Source organism: Amblyomma mixtum, chromosome 3 (assembly GCF_055824585.1).
Source record: "Amblyomma mixtum isolate Tamu chromosome 3, ASM5582458v1, whole genome shotgun sequence".
Classification (NCBI taxonomy): Eukaryota; Metazoa; Arthropoda; class Arachnida; order Ixodida; family Ixodidae; genus Amblyomma; species Amblyomma mixtum.
Window position 1 is genome coordinate 213205882 of NC_143014.1, and position 24828 is coordinate 213230709.

Sequence of the window (24828 nt, forward strand, 5' to 3'; positions counted from 1 at the left end):
CTGCAGCGTTTTGTTGGCTCCTTCGGAGACACATTTTTGGAGTGCAAGTTAGGTATTACCAGACTTGGTGCTGCTCAACCGGCACAATGCGTCCAACTTTCCTGGTTGCCGAGGCACTGTGTGGTAAATCCAAACTCAAGACCTTCAGCACCTCTAACCCGCAAAGCAAAAAGCCGGAGGCCATTTCTTGCGTGCAGTTTTACAGTTCGCAGCTGACATTCGGAATGTTTACTTAAGTTCGTGCCGATACATGCTGTTGCCAAACCTCTTGAAAGTACTATGCTTTTGGAAAGGTTCATCAAACGAGTGTTTAAATTCTAGGCCTGATCTTTACTACACTCTGCAGCGCCAGTGCTCCCTCTATGCTTTCGTATGCCCACCAGATGGCAGCAGTACAGTGCCATCAAGCATAATCAAGCTGCACCACCTTGAACAGTGCCACCAATGCAGCTGCATTCACACTTTACACTGCTGCAGTTCATGTGCAATGACAAACAGCTGCTTCCAATGCCACCTCAATTTCGCAGGATTCGTGTTTGCACATGGTAATGCGTTCCACTAAATGCTCAACGTCTACATGTAAAGCATTACCATTATTACTCTCAAGCCGCCACTGCAAGAAATCGGCCAACATATGCAGTTCCACTGTTTCACCTGATTTGCTCTCCTGTTCACTCTTCTTCATTGGTGCCCGTGATGCAGTGGGCAACATGGATTGTGGCTAAATTGCATAGTTGCCCGTCATGGGTCTTCCCAAAGCAAAGCTCGTTTCACCATGCTTGTAAGTACTTGTTTCGGTTGCTGGTGCAGCAAGTAGTCTTCGAACACAGATGGCACAGCCTCCGTTCTAAAGTTGTTGCCTTTTCCTTTCGAAAATAGTTTTACTGAAATGCTGGCTGCATATCTTAGCATTTAACATGACTGAGTGGGGTGCCAAATTGTCACACTAGATAAAGGTGGGCCACCTCCCTCCACGACTGGTACCAACAGGAATTTGTGCCAGTCCCACTACCTTCTATTTTTCGTCAAATTTGCATCGGGGCATACAACAGTATGACTTTTTAATACATGGTCATTATTCCACGAGACAAACCAGAGGAGGAACAAGCAGCACGAGAACATGACGTCAGTAGTTGTGGCTTACTGCAACCAGCAGATGTGAGTGACCTTTCAAGGGCACTGCAAGCTTATTGCTAGCACAGCACGGGAAGCTGCTCTCTACATACACAACATATAAATCTGACATCACTTTTTGAAGCCATGCAAGGTGCACGAACACGAGTGAAGGTATGTGACCTTCAAACACCACCACCACTTTATTGTATACATAAAATGAGGATTTGTTTCTAATAATAGCACAGCATATCAGTTTCCAACAGCTAACTAACCTTGTCCTTTGCACTGAGCAACAGTTGCTTTGGTTTACTTTCAGCCACAAGGCATCCCTGCAGATAAGCCTCACAGGGTATAATGGTTTGGCATCTACAGCACAGAGACAAACTATGGAAACCGATTCCTAATGTTGACAAAAACTACATTGTGACACGGGTATTATTAGGAAGCGGTATTCTGCAAGCAGGCATATACTGCAGCTGTTTTGTCAGTTTTTTCACAATTAACTTTCAGAATGCCATGACAGCAAAATGTCAGTGTCAAGTATATTTCATGTAGTGCATTATAAAACATGCTGACACGAGACTATGGAGCTTCTGCATTCGTTCGTTAATCTCTATATCCTGTATGTGTGTGTAGTGTGTCTAGACACACACCAGACAAATTTCCAACTGACCTCCCATTTCAGACCCCATGCAAACTCTGTGCCAATCCGAGTTCATCAGGATCCCATTTACCTGGGACCCCTGTGCAGCCACTGTGAGCAGTGAAAGGAGAATCGCATTGGCAACAATAGGCGCTGTCGCGATTCTGGTGGGCATTGTAAAGTACCGAGGTGGCATTGGCGGTGTATGTACTGTGTGAATTACTCGTAGATGTAGATGCAAGAGAAATTAAGTAGGCCCCAAGGTTCAGAACCTTTTTACCATTTGCCATCGTCACACCTGGTGGTGTTGCCAGTGTAGGTACACACATGTCCAAAGCTGTCACAAGTATGAGAACACATACCCCAGCACATCAATTAAGTACAAAGGTCCAAATGCTGAACAAACCATTGTGCATGTGCAGTGCGTGCAGCACACACAAAAAAGCCACTGTCCAAAGGGTCCTCCTTCTGTCATCCTTAATTTACCACATCCATTTCCATGCAAGCGCAGCTTGCTGCAAGTCCTTAGCTAGTTCATATTGCACTACCGCTATCACTGTAGAACACATGGCACGACTGTCCACATCTTATGCACACTTAGCAAATACAACCATTATTTCGTGACCATAGTGCTTTGAGGCTTGATCATTTCTGTAACAGAAGTTAATAGTAGTATGGATGGTGCACGAATTTGGGGAAGTTTGCTCATTGACACAAAGCTAGTTACGTATAAAAGTGACCTCTATTAACACCACAAGCTGCATGGCTACGAAAGGGGCACAGAGTATCGGGCACTGCTGAAGCAGGTGCTCCAACCATAGCAATACATGGACCACCTTTAATTCAACTTAGTAGATACAGTTATTGGGCATCACATGAGGGTAGTCTGCCCTCCCAACAATGATGCATCAACTTTGCACAGTAGCTGCAGCTCTGTTACAGTGAAAACATGAGCTTAAAGGCTAGTAAACGTTTTTTCCCGGATACATCACTGTCAGCGTACTTGGCGCTACTGCCTCATTTAAGGGGAAAGCATAATGGTAGTTTCGATAAGCTTGCACAGGGACCCATGGTATTAGTGGAGCCTTACGCTTACCAGTGCAATCATTGAAGATGAAAAAGTGCACTGGTGTTATCGAAGGTGCTATAAAAAAGCAGTGATGATCATAGTCACAATAAAGAAATTCCTCAATTAGACCAAAAATCCCTACTTCTGATCATTTTTCCCTGCAGTAGTTTCGAAAACAACGTGGAAAAAGAAAATTCAGTTCTTAAAATTCCCTGAAAGCTCATGAAGGCTCTTTTGACGAAAAATTCCGTGAATAAAAAAACATTGCTGTAAGAAAGCATGAGTATGGCTGACACGCACAAGTGACTACTGTGTCTGTATCGACAGTGAATTCATAACTAAGGTCACAAAGAGAAGCTACAACTAGGTCGCAGCATGACAGTCAGCACTGGAACTGTTTCAAGCTCCAAAGGGTAACTTGCAGAACTGCACTCCACTACACCAGCCAAGGCACTTGCACAATCTTGACAACGAGCCAGCCAGCATGTTTATTGAGTCAACATGCGACACGCAACAGTGATGCGAAATAAAAACATACAAGACGATATGTGCTCCTGATATTACGCCTAAACAGAGAACAAAAGCATGAAGAATAAACTTTGTCCTGTGTTGGCGCTTGCGCCGAATGCTCCGGTTCTCTGCATGTCTGTCATCTTGTGCTGTTTTTCTCAATCTGTACTAATGCATAAACCTACAGTTCTTCTAATGTACTGTTGGCTGCAAAAGTTTATGGATCATGGGTAATGATCCATAAACAGCAGGTAATGAAGTCACTTCTCACAACATCCATGTTCTATAGGTGGTATGCACTGACGCCGAGCCGCGCCGCCGCCGGCCACCATGATTGAGGTGCATGTAGCAGACGAACTCCTGCTCCGTGAGCGCCGCCGCGGTGGCTCAGTGGTTATGGTGCTCGGCTGCTGACCCGAAAGACGCGGGTTCGATCCCGGCCGCGGCGGTTGAATTTCTTTGGAGGAGAAATTCTAGAGGCCCGTGTACTGTGCGATGTCAGTGCACGTTAAAGAACCCCAGGTTGTCGAAATTTCCGGAGCCCTCCACTACGGCGTCTCTCATAGCCTTAGTTGCTTTGGGACGTTAAACCCCATAAAACCAAACCAAACCATCCTGCTCCGTGAGCATGTTTTCTTCACGTGTCGCGTTCAGACTGCCGTTTGGAACCCGCGTGCATCGCAGATTTGGCCTGTAGTCGCTGGGCGCAATAGACGTGCGTAACTACGTTGAACTAAAGCCACTTCGACTGGGCAGCTGTGCTTGTTATCGCGCTGCTCGAGCCTGTGGCCTATTATGTCCTGTGTGGGAATCCTCTGCCGCAGCAGAGAAGTCCTCTGTGTGGGAGTCCTCTCGAGTCCGAATCCTTGTTACCACTCTGGAACAGTCATTCTTCTACATAAAAATAGTCATAGATTGTCACAACGGCCGCTCATGCATAAAGCAGCCAGCTGGGCTAGGTAGTTCACTTTTGCACTGTGCGCGCCGTGTTGACAAAATCTGACCCGAGAGTACAGGGTCGTCCAAAAGTTCCCAGGCCACAGGGTCTGCTTTAGAGCGCTATAGTTGGGCAGCTACGACACCCCTGGAGCCAAAAATCTCTGTAGAGGATAGTAGAAGTACTATTCTCACCTCTGAAAACCTTGATGTCTTTGATGCTATCGTAAGTGGCAGTATACGCCGCTTGAAAGCAGACCCTGTGGCCTGGGAACTTTTGACGGACCCTGTACCTGCTAGCTTACACTTGATAGTACACGTTTCGTCAGTGTCGTGTCTCTTTTTCTCGTCAGCATCTGACAGCACAGCGCACGGTGCTAAAATATGTGAGCCGTTCTGGTAAGGATCGAGGTTGCCGCGCCAGCTCGCGAGCTTGCAGTGTAACCCCGACGCAAGCGCAGATTTCACATCGCCCACGATAAAAAGATTCTGTCTGGGTGGCCACGGTTCCAGCGAAAAACGAAGCACATGTCCCAAGAATCTATTTCAAGTTAAGAGAACACATGAGGTCACATCATTTCATTCAACATTTAGGCAAACTTTTGTGGCAGTCTTGCGCTTTTTTAGGGTGTGCTTCATGCAAGAATTTCTCAGGTCAACCTAAAATTAAAATCTGAAGCATTATATCAAGGCCAAATACGTAGTGCATCTCGGAAATCAACGGCTCTACACAGGTATACACAGTCCACAGTTATGCAAAAAGAACCGCAGACGCGCCGCAGCCATCCAGTGGTGCCGGGTCCCCGATCTCTTCCTCTCGAATGTGCCTGAAATACGAGGTCTGTTAGAAAAGTATCCGACCTTTTGCTGAAGAAAAAGAAACTGGCATAACTGGAGCGTTGGAAACCTAATCACCTTCAAAGTAGTCTTCTTGGGATTCCACATACTTCTCCCAGTGGTGCTGCCATTGTTGGAAGTATTCCGAAAAGGCCCCTTTTGGAGTGGAGTTTAGCTCAGCTGTCGTTGCAGCCATAATGTCCTCTCTTGTCTGAAATCGCGCTCCTTTCAATGACCTCTTGATTTAGGGAAACACCCAGAAGTCACAGGAGGCCATATCAGGAGAGTAAGGAGTCTGCTGAACTACAGCAGTCTGGTTTTTCGCGAAAAAAGTGTGAATTTAGTGCGAGGAATGTGCAGGAGAATTGTAGTGACTGATGCGCCACTTTCCTGTTGACCTCAACTCCGCTCTCTCGCGCTGCACAGCACCACGCAGGCGACGGAGGACATCCCTGTAGTAGTCTTTGGTTATTGTTTGGCCCTGTGGGGTGCGTACGCGTGGTGTACCACACAGAGGGAGTCAAAGAAAGCAGCCAGCATCACTTTGACATTGCTGCGCACTTGGCGGGCCTTCTTTGGTCTTGGTGACGTGGAATGCTGCCATTGTGACGACTGGGATTTGGTTTCGGGGTCGTACCTGTACATCCAAGACTCGCCACCAGCGATTATGGTGTTGATGAATTGGGGTTCACTACTTGTGCAATCCAGCATCTCCTGTGAGACTTCAACACGAAGCTGCTTTTGCTCCACCGTGAGCAGCTTCGGCACGAATTTCACCGCATCTCTCTCCATTGCCAAATCTTCGGTGATAATGGAATGTGCAGAAAAATTGGCGATGTCCACCTCTTCTGCAATTTCTCAGATAGTCACACGACGGTCCCGCATCACCACAGAGTTCACTTCGGCCATGACCTGGTCATTTCAGCATGTTGATGGCCGACCGGAGCGTGGCTCTCTCTGCACCGATGTGCGGCCGTCTTTAAACCAGTTGTACCACTGCTTAATCTGTGTGCTGCTCATAGCATTGTCACCGATAGCCGTCTGAATATTCCGAATGGTTTCCACTTGGCTGTCGCCTAATTTCTGGCAAAATTTGATGCAGTAGCGCTGCGGCTGTCGCTCCGCCATTTTCCTTGCAATAAAAAACCGACGAGAGTACTGCGCACTGCCTCACATAAACGCTGTGTGCCAGTGACTGACGCTATCGGCAGGCGGGAAAAAATTTGTGCATGCGCACAAAGGTTCAAGGTAGGCTGGTGCAAGCGTGCTTGTAAAAAGTCGGATACTTTTCTAACAGACCTCATATACATGCGCTCTCCGGTGTCACGGAAGTGCTGCTGTCATTTACTGCTATGCAAGCTTATATCCCAGAATCGCGGGGAACCAAACCAGCGACCAACTTTTGTTGCTGCGCCCGTTTCCTCGACAGGCTCGAGCAGCGCGATAACAAGCACAGCTGCCCAGTCGAAGGGCGTTCGCTTACGAGGTAGTTACGTGCGACTCTCGCACCCAGCGACTACCGGCCGAATCTGCGATGCACGCGGGTTCCAAACGGCAGTCTGAACGCAACATGCGAAGAAAACATGCTCGCGGAGCAGGAGTTTGTCTGCTACGTGCACCTCAATCATGGCGGCCGGCAGCGGCGCGGCTGGGCGCCAGTGCATACCACCTACAGGCTTTTGCAGCTACCTTTACAGTGAGAAGCAAAATAAATCAACCTGTTACAAATACAACAGTAACGCTGCAGATGAAAAGAAAACAGTGAAAAACAGCACATACAATGTAACACACAAACAAAAATAGCAGAACATTCTTGTCCAGTCTGGAGCATGGATGTGCACAGGGTGATGGTTGCAGAGGATGATGAAATGTGTGAATGGTTCATTTTCACGCCAACTCCAGCACCTAAAATTTAGGAAAATAGTAAAGTAAGTTAGATATGAAATTAACTGCAACGTCAGCAAGTAGAGGAACAGCTCCCATACCCTGATAATTCCTTGACTGTTAGCAGCCACTACCACGTTGGATCCCTAGAATAAAAAAAATGTTTAGCATGTAATGCACAGGTACTATCGCGATGGAAAGAAACGCGAATAATGCGGTGCCTGCGTGCTCCACGGTTCGAATTTCTTTTGATCGCGCTTTTACCTGTGTGGTAAAAAAAAGACGTTACAGTCGTCCTAGAATGCATCACTGACGACTCTAGCATCTTTTTGCTGCCACCGAAGTAAAAGCGTGATGAAAAGAAATGCCAACAGCAAAGCGACTAGGCTCTGCTCTGTTCGCGTTTCTTTCCATCACCCCTGCACTCTCAGAATAACTCACCAATTTCCAGCACACTGCACTGACAAATTCACTACTGTCTTCCTCTTTTCTGTCCTACAGAAAACAAAAGCAGAGAAAGGAGCATAAGCTGAATGAACCACACCTCCCCCACCTCAAGATGGGCTCTGTACTCACCAAGATGTTCCGTAGCGGATCAAACCTGAACCTCATCACTTGCTTGGAGAGCCCCTTGTAGTAAAGGTACAGAGCGTTGTTCTCACTTCCTGTAGCACACAGACAAGAACACTTGACATCATACATGGTGCAGCAGCAAAACTGAGAAACACTGGTGTCAACTGCTTTCTTTCTCACAAAAAGAAATTCTGTTGCTTTCCCACAATTCAGTTTTTTTTCACAGCTGCTGCACCAAATTCAGCATTTACAGACATATACAGACATATAGTAGTTGCCAGTCCAACACAAATTTTCTGGTCAAGGCAGTTATTCCTGAAAAGACCCAGGCCATAAAACCCTGAACACCCTGCTTCAGCCATGTACATAGCGTTTTTTTTAAAGGGCTGCCACTAATGGCAAAACGCCAAGAAAAGGCCATTTACCTGAACACTAAGGCAGTGCACAAGACAGTTAGTTACACACTGAAAGTGAAATAATGTGAAACTAACACTCCCACAGCATATCTATCTAACACCACTACAACTGTGCAAACTATAGTGTATGTAAACCACTACCCCTCCACCTAACAGTATTGCAATACATTCCATATCAATCAGCCTGTCACTTGAACTACCTTAAAGAGACAGTGAAGATTGATAAAACTTCACCTGTATCAACAGGGTACCGCTTCTAATAACAGAGACCACTCTCACCAAAAATGGAGCTTTTATATGCTAGAAGCGACCAAAAAATGAAATACAGGTTTCGCCAACACAGGCCAATTTCGCGAGTAAAATGCGTGCGTCAACACCAATTTTGAGCGCAGATCTAGGAGGCTATGCTACTCTGCCATTCACTTGAATACGGTGGCGACCCATTATGCTTGGTAAGGAGGTCGAGTTTGAACTGACTGGCAGGAAGATTTTTAAATCCAATTTTCTCGGCGATAAATGAGAAAGAGCCAGAGAACCAGTTTTTACTAAGAACTATGGGTGTCTTTGAAATTGGCCTCCGTAGGAAAGCTGCCACTGTGGCAAGCATTCAATCCTGCAACCATGGGCTCAGCAGCTGAGCCATGGCCACTGAGCCACAGCAGAGGGTACGGAACTACCGTACCAGCTCAGCCACAGTATTCTCATTGCTGCTCTATATGCAATAGGAATAAATAACCACATAAGTTTGTAACATTTGTAACTCTCGCTATCTTCTCCATACTGCTAATGACACTGCCCTTTATGCCTAGCTCTCCATTCACTGCTTTTAGGCTACCTCCATTCTTTAGAGCATGCTCGATTTTCTCCATGCTAAACTTCCTTCCAGCGACAACTGTGAAGGGAAGAAATTCTGTCACCATAACTACGATTTTGTTACAGACGTAGAGCCAATCGGGAGGACAGAACGCTAGGCAAGTTGGTCAAGTTCCGTGGTACTGTACTGCACAAGGAGGATGACAGAAGGCAACATAAACATAGCCTAACTGGTAGTTTAATAATGCAATGAAAGTGCAGGACTTTTATGAACACAAAATGTCACAGGCTCCTCCAACTGGAAGGGGCAGCCGAAGATGTTAAAACACCAAATAAGTTGTGTTGTGTTGTGCTTAATGGCACATAGGCAGCTAAAGGCCATCATGCACCAAGCACAAGGTATAGATAAGTTTTCTGCAGAATTTTACAAAAATGAAGTGACCGGTGGTGTAGAGGGCCTAAAATGTTATTTTCACTGCCCAGTGATAAAACACCAAACAAAAACACGGTAAAAATTGGCAGTGGTTTAGCTCTGGTTAAACCTGGAGGACTGCAAAAGCAATGAGGAGAGAGAAGAGATGGAGAGCGTGCGGCAGCGGCCCCGGCACGCTAGCTATGCGCCACTACTGCGCATGCGCGACTGGCGAGCGCGGCGGCGGCACCTCTGAGTCACTCGCGCAGCGACGGCGTGCCAGCTGTGCGGCGTCCTCCGCGAAATGGCTCGGCGACTCTCGTAGTGTTGCTTTCGCAACAAAATACATAAAGTAAAATTAGGCCAGACCTACAGCCAAGAAAACACTATGTAACACGATACAATAGTTCACGTCAAAAATAATCATAGCATATGCTGGGCCATGGAAAGCTGAGTGATGGAAGCGGTGCCTTATCTTTTAATGTGGAACACTTCAATTACCGTATTTACCCAAATGCAGCGAGACTACAATTCATGAGACCTCCCATCATTTTCTTCTACTGTTGAACCTTGTTAAAACGAAGTTGACAGGGGGCCGCGATTCCTTCATTATAGCTGTTGCTTTGTTAGAGTCGTAGGTGACCTTCGCAGTTCCTGTCACATGTCGGTAGGCTTCCTGTCACTGTGCCGACCAAGGAAAATATAGCTGGCATTTAGTCTGCTACAGGTATGCGCTGAGGGAGCCTTCAAAATATGCATCAAGCGTCCACAATGTGGCTGATGTAGGTATACACTAACCTTAACATGTCATCCTTGCCAATGCGCACGTTTTTTCCTGCAGTGCCTAGAAAATCAGCCTTGGACAGAAAATTCCGAACAGGATTGAGTGAGACCTATTCAGAATATTTAGCCTTGTTTTGATGGTGCTGAAGCCGATATGGGCTGCAGAGAAAGAGCACACAGCGGCAATTCCGTCGCATGCACCCACTTTGGTTTGCTTCCCCTTGTGACGCATAAACACGCTGGCCATGACATTCCATCGCATTGCTGCTGTGTCTAGTGCAGAATGAGTACGCCAGACCGAAGGCTACCAAAGAACCAGTTGACAAGTAGACAATTTGATAAAAGCTCCCTCAACTATCTCGAAGGCAACTGATCTTGGGCTTCTTGCTTGCTCCTTTCACATCACGGGCAGCGGCATTGCTGACTGCTTACTGACTGCTAATTTTCCTGAAGATTGTAGATAGCATGCTCAGAACGACCTACCATCTCGTAATTGACGCAACCGCTTTGACCATGGCTGTGTTCTGTTAGAGGAAATCGTCTAGCGCTTTTATTTTCTCCACCCTGCGAAATCAGCAGCTCATCGATACCCTAAGGTGGGCACTCTGTGGAAACCGAAACTAAGCCAACTAGCACACAGCACCTGAGAAGTACAGAGCGGTCGCAGCAGGCCATGCACAGCGAGGAGTTTGGAGGAGGCTCAGCTTCGGCAAAGTCAAGGTGCAGCCAGCCGCAAGTCACCAGCCAGCCACATGCACCGCACTGCTCAACATCACTCAGTGGACCGCGTACCCACGTGTTGGTGAAGATTGGTGCGCCGCCGTCAAATTTTTGTCACGCAAAGCCAACGAAGCACCCAAAGAAATGCTCCATGTTTCGTGCATGTTTCACGCAGTGCTCGACAGAGCTGGTTATGCGTAGTAATTTCAATCTGTCACATCAAATGGCTACAGAACTGCGGTGCACTATTACTAACTGATACACAATGCACGAAATGGCCAGTGACATTCACGTGGGGTTCGTATATCCCGTTAAAACGAGATATCATGTCCATGGTATTCTATTCTTCTATGAGAGTTTCCATAGAGAATATAGCTATTCCTTTGTTATACCCATTATTTGACCATATACTCGCAAGAACTAATGTTCCCTTTCACCAATGGTAACAACCTATTACAAATTGTGTGAACAAAGCATCCCACTGACTCTAACTTGGTGATCTGCTCACAGAAGCTGGCCTGACACTTGCGAGTACATGACCTAAGCTTCGCTGACCGCAAAGCAAGCGAACGCAACTTTACTTTTACCTTAAAATGACAATGAAAAACTAAGCAACCGCCTTTCCATGCATTGGTGGTACCACCAGCAAATTATGGCTGAGCTCGAAAAGTAGTTTAATACCAAAGAACTGTTACTCATTGTTTTTCAGCAGGCCAATGGTAACATTAAGGCCCAGACATTAGTTGCAGAACAGCTTCAAAACACTGACTTTGCAGTTGCAATCTTCTCTTCCAACAGGACTAGGTAGTAGTCATCAACATATCTGCAATTATCTCGACTATTTTTTTTTTAATGCAGCTCAGGAAGGGCATTGTTTAGTCATCTCAGGAGGCATGTTTGTGCAAAAAGCTTCAGCAGCAGTCAACACGAACTTTGACCAAGTTTCTGAGAATGCTGCGCTAATTAATTTAGCTGGGCCCGCGAGGCAATGGTGAGGCGACAGCGAGGCAACGCCTCGACGTCCCCACGTGGGAGACCTAAGGCCCCGTCGGCGAAAGCTCTGCAGGACTATAAATAAAGTAGTTACCAACCAACCAACCCATCGCTAGAACTGTAGATGAAAAAATTAGGCATGGTTTAGCCATGGCTACACCCAAAGGTCGAGTGATAGCATTTTGGCAATGGCCTGGGCCATCACCAAACATTGGACGTTGCCATCGCAGCAGGCTCGTTCAATTATGGTTGGACATTGCTTTTGGTCCAAATCGACCAAGGTCCCGGGTCGAAATTTGGAAATGACCCAGGCCAAATTTGGAGGCTGCCATTGTGTCGGGCACAGTCAATTATGGTTGGATTTTGGTCCAAATCAGCCAAGGTCAATCTGTCAATCTGTTGCTATGCTGTGCTTCTCCAGGTTAAACCAAGGTCAAATCAGGCACGGAATGGCGAGCAACTTTTGCGTTGCATAGAACTATCGCTCTAAAAGTGATTCCATAGTAGCACAGCTGCCCTGTCAAAGATAGCGAATACCCATGAAGTAAATGCCACATTCCTGACTGTCTGGCATTACTGCTCGACTGATTTGGCCCCGTCTCGTTGCACTGTCACGATATTGGCGTCGTCATGAATTGCGCTTTCCGCGTGCAGTGCTTCCCAAATAGCATCGCTCCGCAAAAGTCTCCTGTCTGGGCGAAGCTCCAAGTGTTGCCCATCAAGGAAAAGCTCCACATTATACGGAATATTGAGCGTGGGATGAAATCTGTGGTGGTGCGCGAGAAGAGCCTTCCAGTAACAACAACGTGCTTTATGCGGAACAATCGAGTTCCGCACTCCACACACTGTTAGTGCAGCCTTCAGACTGCACTAGTAGCTCCAAGGCCGCGATTTCTGTCGGCCAAAGTGAATAAAGGCTTCCATATGTGCCTTCCTTCGTTGAATACCTCAGGTCTCATCCTTTATGAGGTAAGTGGAAATATTTAAGCTATTTTTTATTAGGGCATACTGCCATTTGGCACACAGTTTTTCCATGGTCCCGCGAGATAGAGGTTTTACTGCACTATAATCTCACCAGCCTGCGCTGCAGTTATTCCTGATATGAGCTATCATGCTTTGCCAAGAAGCATGGTCTTGGCTGCACAGTTCGGGGTCTTCTTTTTTTACCTCACGTAGCCCTTGGGCAAAGGGCGGACCACTCTAGTGCTCTAAGAGTGCTTGAACATTTTCAGTTGCCCTTTACAAATAGGATGCAACTGACATATTGCACCTCATAAAAAAACTGAATTTCTGTTAATAAAACGAGCATACCACCACAACGCTCTCGATGAAAACTACTAAAGATTTCGGCTAGTTTCTAGAAATCCAAATAGCTGGGTTTTCTTGATGCACTATAGACACTTTAATTCTCATTTCAGTATCATTAAAACTTTCTTCCAAAACAAACTCTGAATTTCAAACTTTGCACAAGCTGCACAAATGTTAGGGCAAATGAGGAGGTCAAAATGATACAAATATAGCAAAGAGGCTGTTGTCAACTAATGCATGCATGCTTATGTCTGAGCTCTTAAAGACATACGTGGACAGGAGCAGCATTGCCCTTACCACATATTCGAGAAGCAACTGCACAACACAGACACAAAGAAAGCGACAGGACAAAAAAGCGCTTTGTGCCTTCTTTTTGACCGTGCCCATGTGGCACAATTGTTTCTTGATGATAAACGTATACCAACTTGCTAAAATTTTTGCCTTGTTGTCCTTACCGCATGCCACATAGTCCCCATCTGTTGCAAGGCCGACAAAATTCTTCTCGTTCAGGTGACCCTTGAATGACCGCTGACAAAATGGTAAGGAGGTGTCCCACAGCTTCAGTTGGCTGTCTGTGGAACTGCAATGATTGTAAAAAACAAATGTGCTTACCGTTGTGCTACATCTAACACAATAATTATCTGAGCCCTAAAAATGACAACTTTATGAAATACTGGTGGTAGATGGAAATTATATTTTCAGAGCGCAGCTCTAAGCACACATTTGTGGTTGAGCCACGTTGCCGTCATCAGTGTAACCGAGCCAAACCATAAATAAATAAAAATAAACATTTCTGTGGCTGGGATTCAAACCTGCGGCGCCACGAACAGATCAGCTTCGCCGGCCACTGCACAAGAGCACTAGGCTATCTCTGCAGCCGATCACGCCTCGTGTTAAACTGCAATACACTCTTGCGTTGTGCACTGCACATCACCGTCTTCATCAAACAATACTGTTATTGAACTACTACCGTCGTTAGACGTGCAGACGACCCAGCAAAGCAAAACAATGAGCCTACAGAGACCGAGAGCACTAGGCTAACACTGCAGCCGATCACGCCTTGTGTTAAACTGCTACACACTCTCGTGCTGTGCACTGTACATTATCCAATACTATAGCTACTCTTTGCAGCCAACACGGGCCGAAAATTGGGTAACCACTACACTGCTTGAAACTTTTTTGTACCCCGGACCCAGGACATAACAAAAAATGATTACCTACAAAACGAAAGTTCATCAATAACGAATGGAATCTCGGGGCTCTTTAAGGTGGGGTGAGACTTTGTTTTGTAAAAAAAATTCGATTTTGAGACTTTGCGATAACCTGACAGAGAATTTCTTTACCTTTCAGAAAATATATTGCAATTGCGTATTCGCGATTTCAAGGATGACTTTTTTTGTCGCCATGTCGACCAGAAAAGTGGGTGCGTCTCGACATGGTCTCTCTGTTTCGGATACTTGCAAAAATTCGTTGCTGTGAAGGTTTTCATCAGAAATACAAATTTTGGTCAGCATCAGGTCAGCATCCGAGTGCTGTAACTACTGGGCCACCGCGGCGGGACACATGATGAATCGAAGGGTTTGCATCTGACACATCGTTTGATCTGATGATGTGATGTGCTAAAACTAAAATAAACCACTTGAGTACTAAAACATTATAGGGACTCTCCTAGAGGCACCACGGAGATACCAAGCCCTGTAGACACACAAGCTTTGTGACAGGCACAAGATCGCGAATGGAGCAGCTGAGCCCACCAAGATACAGCAGTCCATGCTGCGGAAACCAAGGCAGAATGGCTTACTAGGTGTGAAAACCCTACAGCATGTGTCACGGCAACCTAGGTTAAACATTAAGTTTGAAGACCCATCTGTACCGTGCATGTTTTCTCTCTCCATAGCCTATACACACCACTCACAATTGTAGATGAAGTTCACGTTCCAAGTGGTAACTGTACTAGGAGGTTTTTTGATTTCAAAAACCACTTTTCTTTTTGTTCTGAACCATCAGCTTTGTTTAACAATTTTTCTTTAACAAACCCCACACAGAATCATTACATAATGGTGATGTCTGCAGCAAACAAAAGGAAGGATGAAATGGCAAATGTTATATTTGCATTTATGCATTTATGTGCATTTATGTGCTGTGTTGCTGTATCAACCCCCCCACTGTAATGCCAAATGGCGCTGTGGGTAAAAGATAAATAAATAAAAGATAAATAAATAAGCTACGCAGTTCGTTTTGGAGAAAAAAAAATGACAGGAAATTACAAATGCATGACAAAGCAAAGCTTAAGCAACTAATTTTCACATGGTTTGTGAGCAACAATCAGTACTCGGGGGCCAGCTGTCACTTCTGGTGGCTCACAGCATTTTTCAGTGATTGCAGGTAACAAAGGTTGATTTACCCATGCAAATACTGCACTCAGCAACAACTAAAAAAGAACTTGCAACACACAGATGGAGCCATTCGTTTTCAAGTGAAACCCAATTTCACCCGATTCTTGCACCCCGAACACATCTCTTAAAAATCTGGTTAAGCCCGATTTCTCCCTGAACACACAAGGTCAAAGGAATCGGTTGCTCGTTAAGTCTGTTTTATGGGGCTGATTGTCCCAAAGCAACTCACGCTATATGGGACACCCTAGTGGAGGGCTACGGATAATTTCGACCACCTGGGGTTCTTTAACATACTATCGCGATGTAAAGAAGTGTGAAAAATGCGGCGCCTATGCACTCCGCTGTTCGAATTTCTTTGGTCACGCTTTTACATGGATGGTAAGAAAAAGACGTTAGAGTCGTCCTAGAATGCATCACAGACAACTCTAGTGTCTTTTTGCTACCACCAAAGTAAAAGCGTGATGAAAAGAAATACGAACAGTGGAGTGCCTAAGCTCTGCTCTGTTCACATTTCTTTCCATCCGACATCACACAGTGCACGGGCCTCTGCCATTTCGCCTCTATGAAAATTCGGCCACCGCAGCCGGGATCCAACCCACATCTTCCAGGTCAGCAGCCGAGCACCACAACCACTGAGCCACCGCGGTGGCCTAGTTGCTCATTAGGACATACATATATGTGAAAGGGCAGGGTACATTTTCCTGAAAAAGCTGGAGACACCACATGAAAATCAGCAGATATCATGAGCTTATTCCAGTGGAGTGCTCATTCAACTGATGATCTTAAACCTCTCTTAGCGCTTGTAAGTCATGATGTGACTTAATTTGAGGATATGTTCGCAAAGTAAGTTTTAGAAGCAAGACAGCAAAACACTGCCACTGACCGGGCATTTATTTGGCATCATGTATCAAGCGCTGTCCACGCTAACAACGTCCTGCTCTGGGGCTCTTGCCAGTTTAAAACAGCCCGAGGCTATTTGTACAAGACAGGCAGGCCTTGCATGCACGTGAAGTGCTACGTAGGAGATTGGCAGTTTACACGACAAAATAATTGTAATAGATAAGAAAAAATAATCTAATTTGGTGAACAGTTTTCTTTCTGCACAACCTGTCATTTCAGTGTTGTTTGTGAAATAGTAAGCAAAAAATAGGGAATTTTGTGTCTCACACAAAACCATGCGCTCACAGTAAATTGTCTTTTGCTGCATAAAAAAGGACCCAAAAAAGCCCAAAGTATGGAAACTTTTGCTGAACAGCCCAATTTGTACCTAAATTTGACCTAAAAAAAAATATCGCTCGGTTTGTACCCCCCAAATTCTGGAAAAAAATAAAACGTGAAAATGAAGAGCGGTACATATATAGATTGGTGGAATAAATGGTTTCACCGCACAGTAAAAGTGTATATTTCATAACAACATGATAAGTAAGGAGAGTGTGCACAGAGTGTCACTGGACTGAATTTCATACGATTTAATTCCACAAGAAGAACTAGAGGTGACTAATCTGGTCATGTAATTTTGTAGCGCTTTTCATGTGTCACAGCAAGCTGTGGCTGCTTTCCTCAAAAAACACGAGACCCATGCTGATGGAAACACTGTTCCTGAATCTGCAGCCACGATCATGCAAATGGAGCTACCAGCAGTGCCAGGTCAGTGCACACTACTGACCTGAGATGAATTCTTTCACCGTGTTAAGTTCTCTATGAGGAACTACCAGTCATGCACTTTAGAGAGACTTACGCAGACACCAGCTCGGTATTGTTGAGAAACTTGACATAAGAGACAGCCTTCTTGTGGCCCTTGAAAACACACAGTGGCTCTTTTGTGTTCCTCAGGTCATAGTAGTAAACGCAGTGATCTTTTAGAGAGAGAAGACCGGAAGGAGAAAGGTAAGCAGTCTGAGGATAAAAGAAACACCAACGTCAGCAATATGCTGTAGATCTACATGGTGCACAGTCACACATCACAACAGAAGCACAAAACGAAACAGCACCCAAAGAAGAAAAAAAAGACTACAAGATGACCACTTGTGCAGTAGTCTGCTTCAGTACCTGATTTGAGCTCGTGCTTCGATGCACAATCAGCTACATTTATTCCACAACAAGAATCAATAAAAATGTTCATAGTCGCTGAATTTTCTACTTATAAACAGCAGAAAGTTTAAACCATTACACCATGCACTCCACACTCACGTTCAATTTTTCTAAAGCTACACAAATTTTTGAGATCACATGACTTTTACAAAGAAGCAGTTGGTTCCTGCTTGTACTCAACGAAGGGTATAACTGATTATGGTAGCAGAGGAGACAGCTCAACAGCACCTTTTCTTTTCTTTTTTTTTTTCAATCTTGTTCAAGGTGTGCAGTCACTTTTACTACCCACGCAATTCAACAAGCACTATCCAGAACTGGCCTCTTACAATATGCGCCTCTAAGAGCATTCAATCTTACAAAAGTCAAACATATCCATTTACAACTCAAAAAGCAAGCAGTGCTGCCACTGTTAAATATGCAGCCAGGTTAATACAGAAGAAGGAGGCAGTAGCACAGCACAACATACTGCTTGCAATTATTCATCTTTCTGGTGACTTAGCAATGAGCACACACCATTTCACTCCTTTGTGCTTCCAGGTTATCAGTGAAGGCTTTGGCTATGGCACTCCTTTCAAATCACCAAGTGATCTTAGAGTAGCAGCCCCAAGGGCAGTTTAAACTGGCAAATGTGAGCACCTAATTTTCCAAACCAAAGCCACTAAGCAAGTAAAGTCATGGCCATAAATGCTGAACTTGTATATTAATATCTGACAATTATTTGCCACAACAAAACACGAGTTATATACTATACACTGTGTAGCACTCAGGCACATCATGCTTTGGGCCAAATTCCTAGGCTACAAGTGCACAAAAGGGCACAATACAAAAGGAGACGAAAAATGCCATAGCAGTTGGGAGAAAGCTACATTGTAAAAAAAAACAAGAACAAAAACAACATATCTGGTAAAGAAGCCAGCTGCAAAAAAGTGCATTTCATGCATGTAATATGTACTGGCAGCTGCAGGAAATAAGAGTGCCAGTAATTATGTGGCCTGCTGATGTGTGCATCCTAAGCTTCCATGCAAACATGCTCTCTCACTGAACCAATCCAGCACTACCACATTCAACATATCTGATTTTCGAGCACATGCAGACTGTAAGTGCACAAATTAGGCCTTGTAGAAGCAGTATTGAGTATAGATACCAAGCCTAGAGCATCCATCCTCCTCTAAAGGAAAGCACAAAGACAAGAACAAAACAAAACCAGTAGTCAGTGCCATTCCAACACAAGCAGAGGGCCTGTACAGCGCTGTTATGAAAGCCTAGACATTTCACAAGACATCGCGCCACACGGACAGCTGTATGACTGTGCAACGTTGCACACAATTAAACTCCAAACTGTCACCAAAACAATGCATGAAAACGAGACAGTTTACAAAAGCCTGCTTGTACAGCAAAACAGGGCCCATGTGAAAGTTGAGATCAGCACACACAATGCTTCTTCCTGAATGTGGCAAAAACTAGCACTAAACATCTGGTTGAAACAAGTATTGCTTCATGCCTTTCAGTCAGATATACAAGGTCAAAAGAAAAGCACTTTTGACTGTGCAAAGAAAAGGCACATTTTTTTTTTTACAATTCAGCTACAGCAAAATTCTTACCTGAAAAGAAAAGAAAAAAAGACACTACCAGCTAGAGCTGTGCACGGGCTCGGGCCGGCCCGAAAGCCCGTAAACGGCCCGGCCCGCGGGCCGGGCTCGGGCCTTGCGAAAGTCTATTCACCCGGGCCCGGGCCGGGCTCGGGCCACGGTATATTTGACTCGGACGGGTCGGCCGGGCTTCGCGATCGCGATTGCTCCTGCGTGGCTCCAGCCGCCCTACTGTTGCAAGGTTCGGAACTAATATCCACATGAGTGGTCTCATGAGCCCAAATGACACTGAACAAAGGAAGGTGAGGTGTGTCGAACCGAAGGCACTCGCAAAAGTACCCTCCGCCACGCGTTGACGGGGGCCGGGTGGGAGGGGTGGGAGGGTCATTATCACATGTACGGGACAACAGGATTCTCGCTCGTGTGGCAACAACGACGTGTTGTGACCATTATCTTCTTGCTCGCCATGGTTACCTGCGTAGGCGCATATTTTAGTTGCCGTCACGTGAATGCACGGAGGTCGCGTGACTCGATTCGTCACGGAGGACAGCGAAATCGGGCATCAAACATGTCGCTGGCGACTCATTGGGGTCGCCCCCTCCGTGACCATTCGAGTGCCTCCAGGAGTCACCAGAGTGAAATTATCTCTTTCTGTTTCATCGTCACTTCAATTTCAGTTTTGCAGGTCGGGCCGGGCCCGGGCCGGGCCTTAACTAACTCGGGCCGGGCCCGGGCGGGCTTAGGTTTCTTCAGTGTCGGGCCGGGCCGGGCCTCCGTCAGTAGTTTAGGGCTCGGGCCGGGCGCGGGCTGAAATTTTCGGCCCGTGCACAGCTCTACTACCAGCATAAGCACAGTTATTAAGGTGAATGTAAACACTACCAGCATAAGCACAGTTATTTAGATGCACGTAAACACAGCTCCCTAGAGTAAAACGGAGCTTCCAATGAAATGGAGTAGGTACATTCATCACAAGCGAATCGGGCAAGTGCAGTCAAAGCAGAAGAGCTGAGTTTACCGCACAAATGCAGAGTTGCATTATCCTATCTGTTAAATGAATGGAGCATTGCCCTTGCCTTCCATCAATCATTTACAATGACATTTCGCCTAAAATGTGGCCCACTGGCCCATTTTTCCTCCGTTTTCTTACCTTCACCACTAGCCTAAACCAACCCAAAACTGCAGCCCCAAACATAGCTCCTTGCAAGAAGATAAACTGATGCATTTCAAGAACAATTTTATATTACAAAAATAGAAAACCTACCAAAGCAGTGCAAATACTACCTACATTCTTTCTAAAACTAAGCAAAATCTCTTATACTAAGGGCATGACATTTACTCCGCAAAGCTATAATACTAGAGTTTACTGCCAATCTCATAAACTGCTTCAAGAAGAGTTACCTCGGTTTTGACACCATCATGTCCCTGACGTGCAGTCATTTACTAAACTGTGCAGTTTGCACATTTTGAGGTTTAAGAAATTAAATGCAGTCCGGTTTGACCACATAAGCAGAGTGCACTGCAAGGGTACACAACAACAAAGAAGCTGTATAAATGGGCTGACCAAAAGAGAATAACCTACCAGCAGAGCCCAGTGCAAGGTGACACCTGGATGATGGATTGAACTTGACACAGCACACGTTTGCCTTGGCTTCCAGGGATATCACTGAGTGGTCACAGGCTACAGACCACAGTTTCACTGCAGAAAGAAGAAAGTGCTCTATTAAAAGAAATAAAGGTTACTTCAACACTAAATCATAATCATGGAGTCAATGCACAAAATGTCAACGGTTATTAACGCCTCACAGAGGAAAATTCCATCCACAAACCTTTTGCATCATCTGATCCAGAAGCAATAAGTTTTGTGTCTACTTTGTTGAAATCCACACTCCAGCACCGCTTCTCATGTTCCTGACAGAGGAAAAGAAAAAAAGAAAGTTCTGGTAACTCAAAACCATTTCCAAAATTACGCCAATCGGAACTTGTGCAACCTCTCGTGCATTACCAGAAGGAGTAAACAGCACAGCAACAGGAAAGCAGCATAATACTGGCAATAAAAATGAAGGCAGCCATCTAGCATACCAGTTACTGTTTACTTTCTTGGTACCTTATTTTTATGAGCATTTTTGACTTGGAGAGATTTTTATTCAGTTTCTCAATAATTACAATGCCTCTACGTCAAAACACAAACATCAGCTGGAGGTTTTTTTGTGCATTCAAGAACACGTTATTTTTAAGTAGCATAGGATACGAAGACTTGTTGCTTAGCTCGAACCAGTACAGTTAGCTCAGAAATAATATAACTAACAACCTAATAACAACTCAATAAACTTAATTTCACAGGCAACGATAAGCTACTGCTGCTCAGGTGCACAATTTTCTTCATTCACAGAACAAATTCAGTGGCACAAGAGACTCCAAACACAGACATTCTGACACCATGGTGTCCAAAGGTCAAACACAAAGGTCAAACCAAAGGTCAAACAGTGCATGCACAGATGGCTATGCTAACTCCCTTGAGCAAGTCAGGGCAGTGATTCTCTATGAACTGGGGTCATCCTTTTGGCAAAGAACTGCTGCTAGCACATGCATGACCACTAGCTAGCTACAGCAGAAGCTCCTGGAACCTAGAAATTGCATTTGAAGCTGCAGGCAACAGGCAAAATGCGGATGATGGAAATGTGTCTCGGAGCACAACTACATCTTGTGGAGCACTGCCCACATGCTGCTTGCCGCAGCATAGTTTCGTTTTCAGTCGTTCGCGCCTGGCAGCAGCGATGGAATTGCATGAGCAGCCGCAACAAGATTCATGCCGCCCCAAATGTGCTCGGGAAGCTGCCGAACATGGTGGCAGCCAGACACCACAGGGGCAGAGTCCTGCTTCGACTCGTGTGCTGTCACCTGTCTGCATGGACTAAACGTAGGCTGTCAAAATGCCTGCACGGATGAGCCATTACTGAGGAGTGACATTCACAATGTAGCATGTGGGAAAACTTCCACAGATGCGACGTAACAGCCGAGTTTGTATTGTGCAGGTTTCTATGGGAGCGCAGTCGGGACTGGCACGCAAAAATGTAGCAGCCGCGAACATAACAGCAGGGTCCATCTACACCACCCCCTTTCCCCCTTACAATATGGCATATGAATCTGACCTGGAACATTTTGATCTTCTGTCCTGTAAAGGCATCCCAGACGGTCACGGTGCCCTCATAGTCACTGGAAGCCACCATTCCTTTGTGGTAAGAACTCCAGCTGATGCAGCTAGATGACAAGAACACAAAAAAAGAGAAGGGGTGCTACAACAACTCTCTCAAGGGTTTGCAACAAGTCAGAAGGAGGAGGTAAAAAAATGCGGAAATTACCTTATCTTTGAGTTGCACATCATCTCATTGATGGGATAGTGGACGTCCACGACGTCCTGTATGACCGAGCCATACTCAAAGAGCTGACAAAGAAACACAACCAGACACTTACATCCATTGCCACCCAGCTTAGTGCTTGCACTTATTAACAGAAGGAAAAAAAAATTCAACCTTGATCTTCTTGGTGACACCAGCTATGGCAAAGAATTCGTTGTCTTTGTCAAATTCTATGCTGCAAAATACGAAACAAACAGCACCAAAAGTGACATTTTTTCTGCCCAATCTTACACAGCAATGCCAGGCAAGGTATTAACTGCACAACACTAACCTTGACACGATGCTAGTGCCGTTGAGAAGGTCAGTTGCATAGCTCAGTGATGCCAATGAACGGACGGTGCTAAACCTTGTGAATTTTGAAAGATCTTTTGTAAACTCGTTCAAGCCATCTGCAACAACAATGCGGCACCAGATGACAATTTCAGCCACTTTTTCTTACACAGTCAAGTAAAGCATAACACGGCAGCGCCAGCTAGCAGGGGAAACGCTAGTACACTTAAATTCTCGACAGTCATGTGAGGCACAGAAAAATGTGAGCATACAAATGTGTTTAAAACTAGCGGAATTATTGCAACCAGCCTCCAGTCATGCATTAAACTGCGTCGCATGAAAACTGAACTGGTACACCACTCACACTGGCGTACAGAAAACACATGAACACAAGATGAAGACACCACAACTGCTGGTGTCCGCGAGAAAAGGAGCTATAGAATGGCAGGCCCTAACGCAAGCTTAAAACACACAACTGCTAAACAAAATTACAATCACTATCTGCTAAGGTTAAGCCCAACCTGCCAGCACGTGCTGCCTGTGACACAAGGAGTGCACATGTGGGTGCATGCAGAACTAACAAGAGCATCTAACACAGAAAACAAAAATTAGAACATGAAGATAACACAAATGTGAAGAATCTCGTGCCAAAAAAGTAGTGCATGCTTTCACAGCCCATAATGGAAGTTTACACCAACCTAATCCAAAAAAAAATGACAGAACTTTTGCTTAAATTTTATCAGCATGCGAAAGCAGAATTGCGTGAACTACAATGACGACAATGAACACAGAGAATTCTCCGCCTGTGTCTTCGCGCCGCAAGTTGATGAAGACAACAATGTGCAATGCACAGCGCAAGATTGTGTTGCAGTTTAACACCAGGCGTGATTGGCTGCGGTGATAGCCTAGTGTTCTCGTGCATTGGCCAGTGAAGCTGATCTGTTTGCGCCGCTGTGGGTTTGAATCCCAGTCGCGGCAATATTTGTTTGATTTTTATTTATTTATTTCACTTCACATATAAATCCACAAACATCACAAGATACTTCACAAACATCGCAAGATCTTTCTCGGGGTTTACCCATCGGAATAGAGCTTTTGCACTAAGATACCAAATTGAAACTAACCAAGAGAATTGTAGTTGATGTGCTTTGCACGTGTTGTGAGGTAGCACTGTTCCAAGTCATCGAAGTGAAGATGGACACGCTTCCGGCGAGAGGCCAGAGTGCTTTGGAGCCACTGGAACTTGCTCCCCTGTTAAGAAGTAAGCCACACTTGCACTTAAGCTCTACAGCAAGTGCAAAATGATCAATCTGCCATTCACTTAAGCTGCTTCGGATCTGGTCCAAAATTATGCAGTTAAAAAAACAGCACCTTTGCCAGTGCAGATCACAGGTGTCTTAGAAATATTGTGAAACATCCATCCTTTTTACAAATTCACATTTTAGTGGCCTTTTTCAAAAGTCATCATTGAATGAAATATTTTCACTAAATATTTTCACTAAATACAAATCAATGAATTCCATTTCATTAACTCTGCTCAGTAATGCACTGCAATCCCGAGCAAACGTTAAGGGAAAGTACTGTGTGCCTGCTAACTAATCAAAGGGTGTTGCACATTTGTGAACACAAAAAAAATGAAGATGTTTCTCACCCTCTCTACGCACTCAAATATTTAACAAACATTGAGAAATGCTCACATGTTCGCTGCCATTAAACCCATCCTGCGTCGAGGTTCCTGGCTGTGCTGCCGCCTCAGGTAAACGAGACCCTGAATCAACAAGCCAAAAATGCTCTGGATCCTTGGCAGTTTCCTGCAAAATAATAATCCTGATGCTCAAAGCCCCATCAACCTTTAAAACATTTCAATAACAGTACACAAGAGGTCAAAGTAAACTACTTGTACATAACAAGGCCCATTTCCAAAAGCTTTTGTAAACTACAAGCAATCTTTAGCATTTTACTCAGTTTACTGACATGGCTGAAACAGAACATCAGCAATACACGCAAGCGCCAATGGGCATCAACACGTGGGCAATGTTTGTGACATCGCAAA

General features: G+C 45.2%; 1 protein-coding gene and 1 long non-coding RNA gene across 3 annotated transcripts in view; one reads left to right on the forward strand and one right to left on the reverse strand.

Annotated features, from left to right (window-relative positions):
- LOC149353566 (uncharacterized) overlaps positions 1–13348 on the forward strand; it is a 33177-nt gene extending 19829 nt beyond the window's left edge. For both annotated transcript variants that reach the window (XR_016291010.1, XR_016291011.1), the window contains exons 2-3: positions 7497–7637; positions 8924–13348. This is a non-coding gene — a long non-coding RNA (uncharacterized LOC149353566). The remainder of the gene's footprint in view (positions 1–7496; positions 7638–8923) is intronic.
- LOC149353568 (E3 ubiquitin-protein ligase COP1-like) overlaps positions 3293–24828 on the reverse strand; it is a 33111-nt gene continuing 11575 nt past the window's right edge. The window contains exons 8-21 of the mRNA XM_089582660.1: positions 24473–24586; positions 23900–24026; positions 22777–22894; positions 22620–22680; positions 22449–22531; positions 22239–22347; positions 20916–20997; positions 20669–20785; positions 17148–17265; positions 13469–13593; positions 7572–7660; positions 7437–7490; positions 7097–7141; positions 3293–7016 (exon numbers count right to left, since the gene is read on the reverse strand). Of these exons, the coding sequence (XP_089438786.1) occupies positions 6999–7016; positions 7097–7141; positions 7437–7490; positions 7572–7660; positions 13469–13593; positions 17148–17265; positions 20669–20785; positions 20916–20997; positions 22239–22347; positions 22449–22531; positions 22620–22680; positions 22777–22894; positions 23900–24026; positions 24473–24586 (1260 nt within the window). The 3' untranslated portion in view covers positions 3293–6998. The remainder of the gene's footprint in view (positions 7017–7096; positions 7142–7436; positions 7491–7571; positions 7661–13468; positions 13594–17147; positions 17266–20668; positions 20786–20915; positions 20998–22238; positions 22348–22448; positions 22532–22619; positions 22681–22776; positions 22895–23899; positions 24027–24472; positions 24587–24828) is intronic.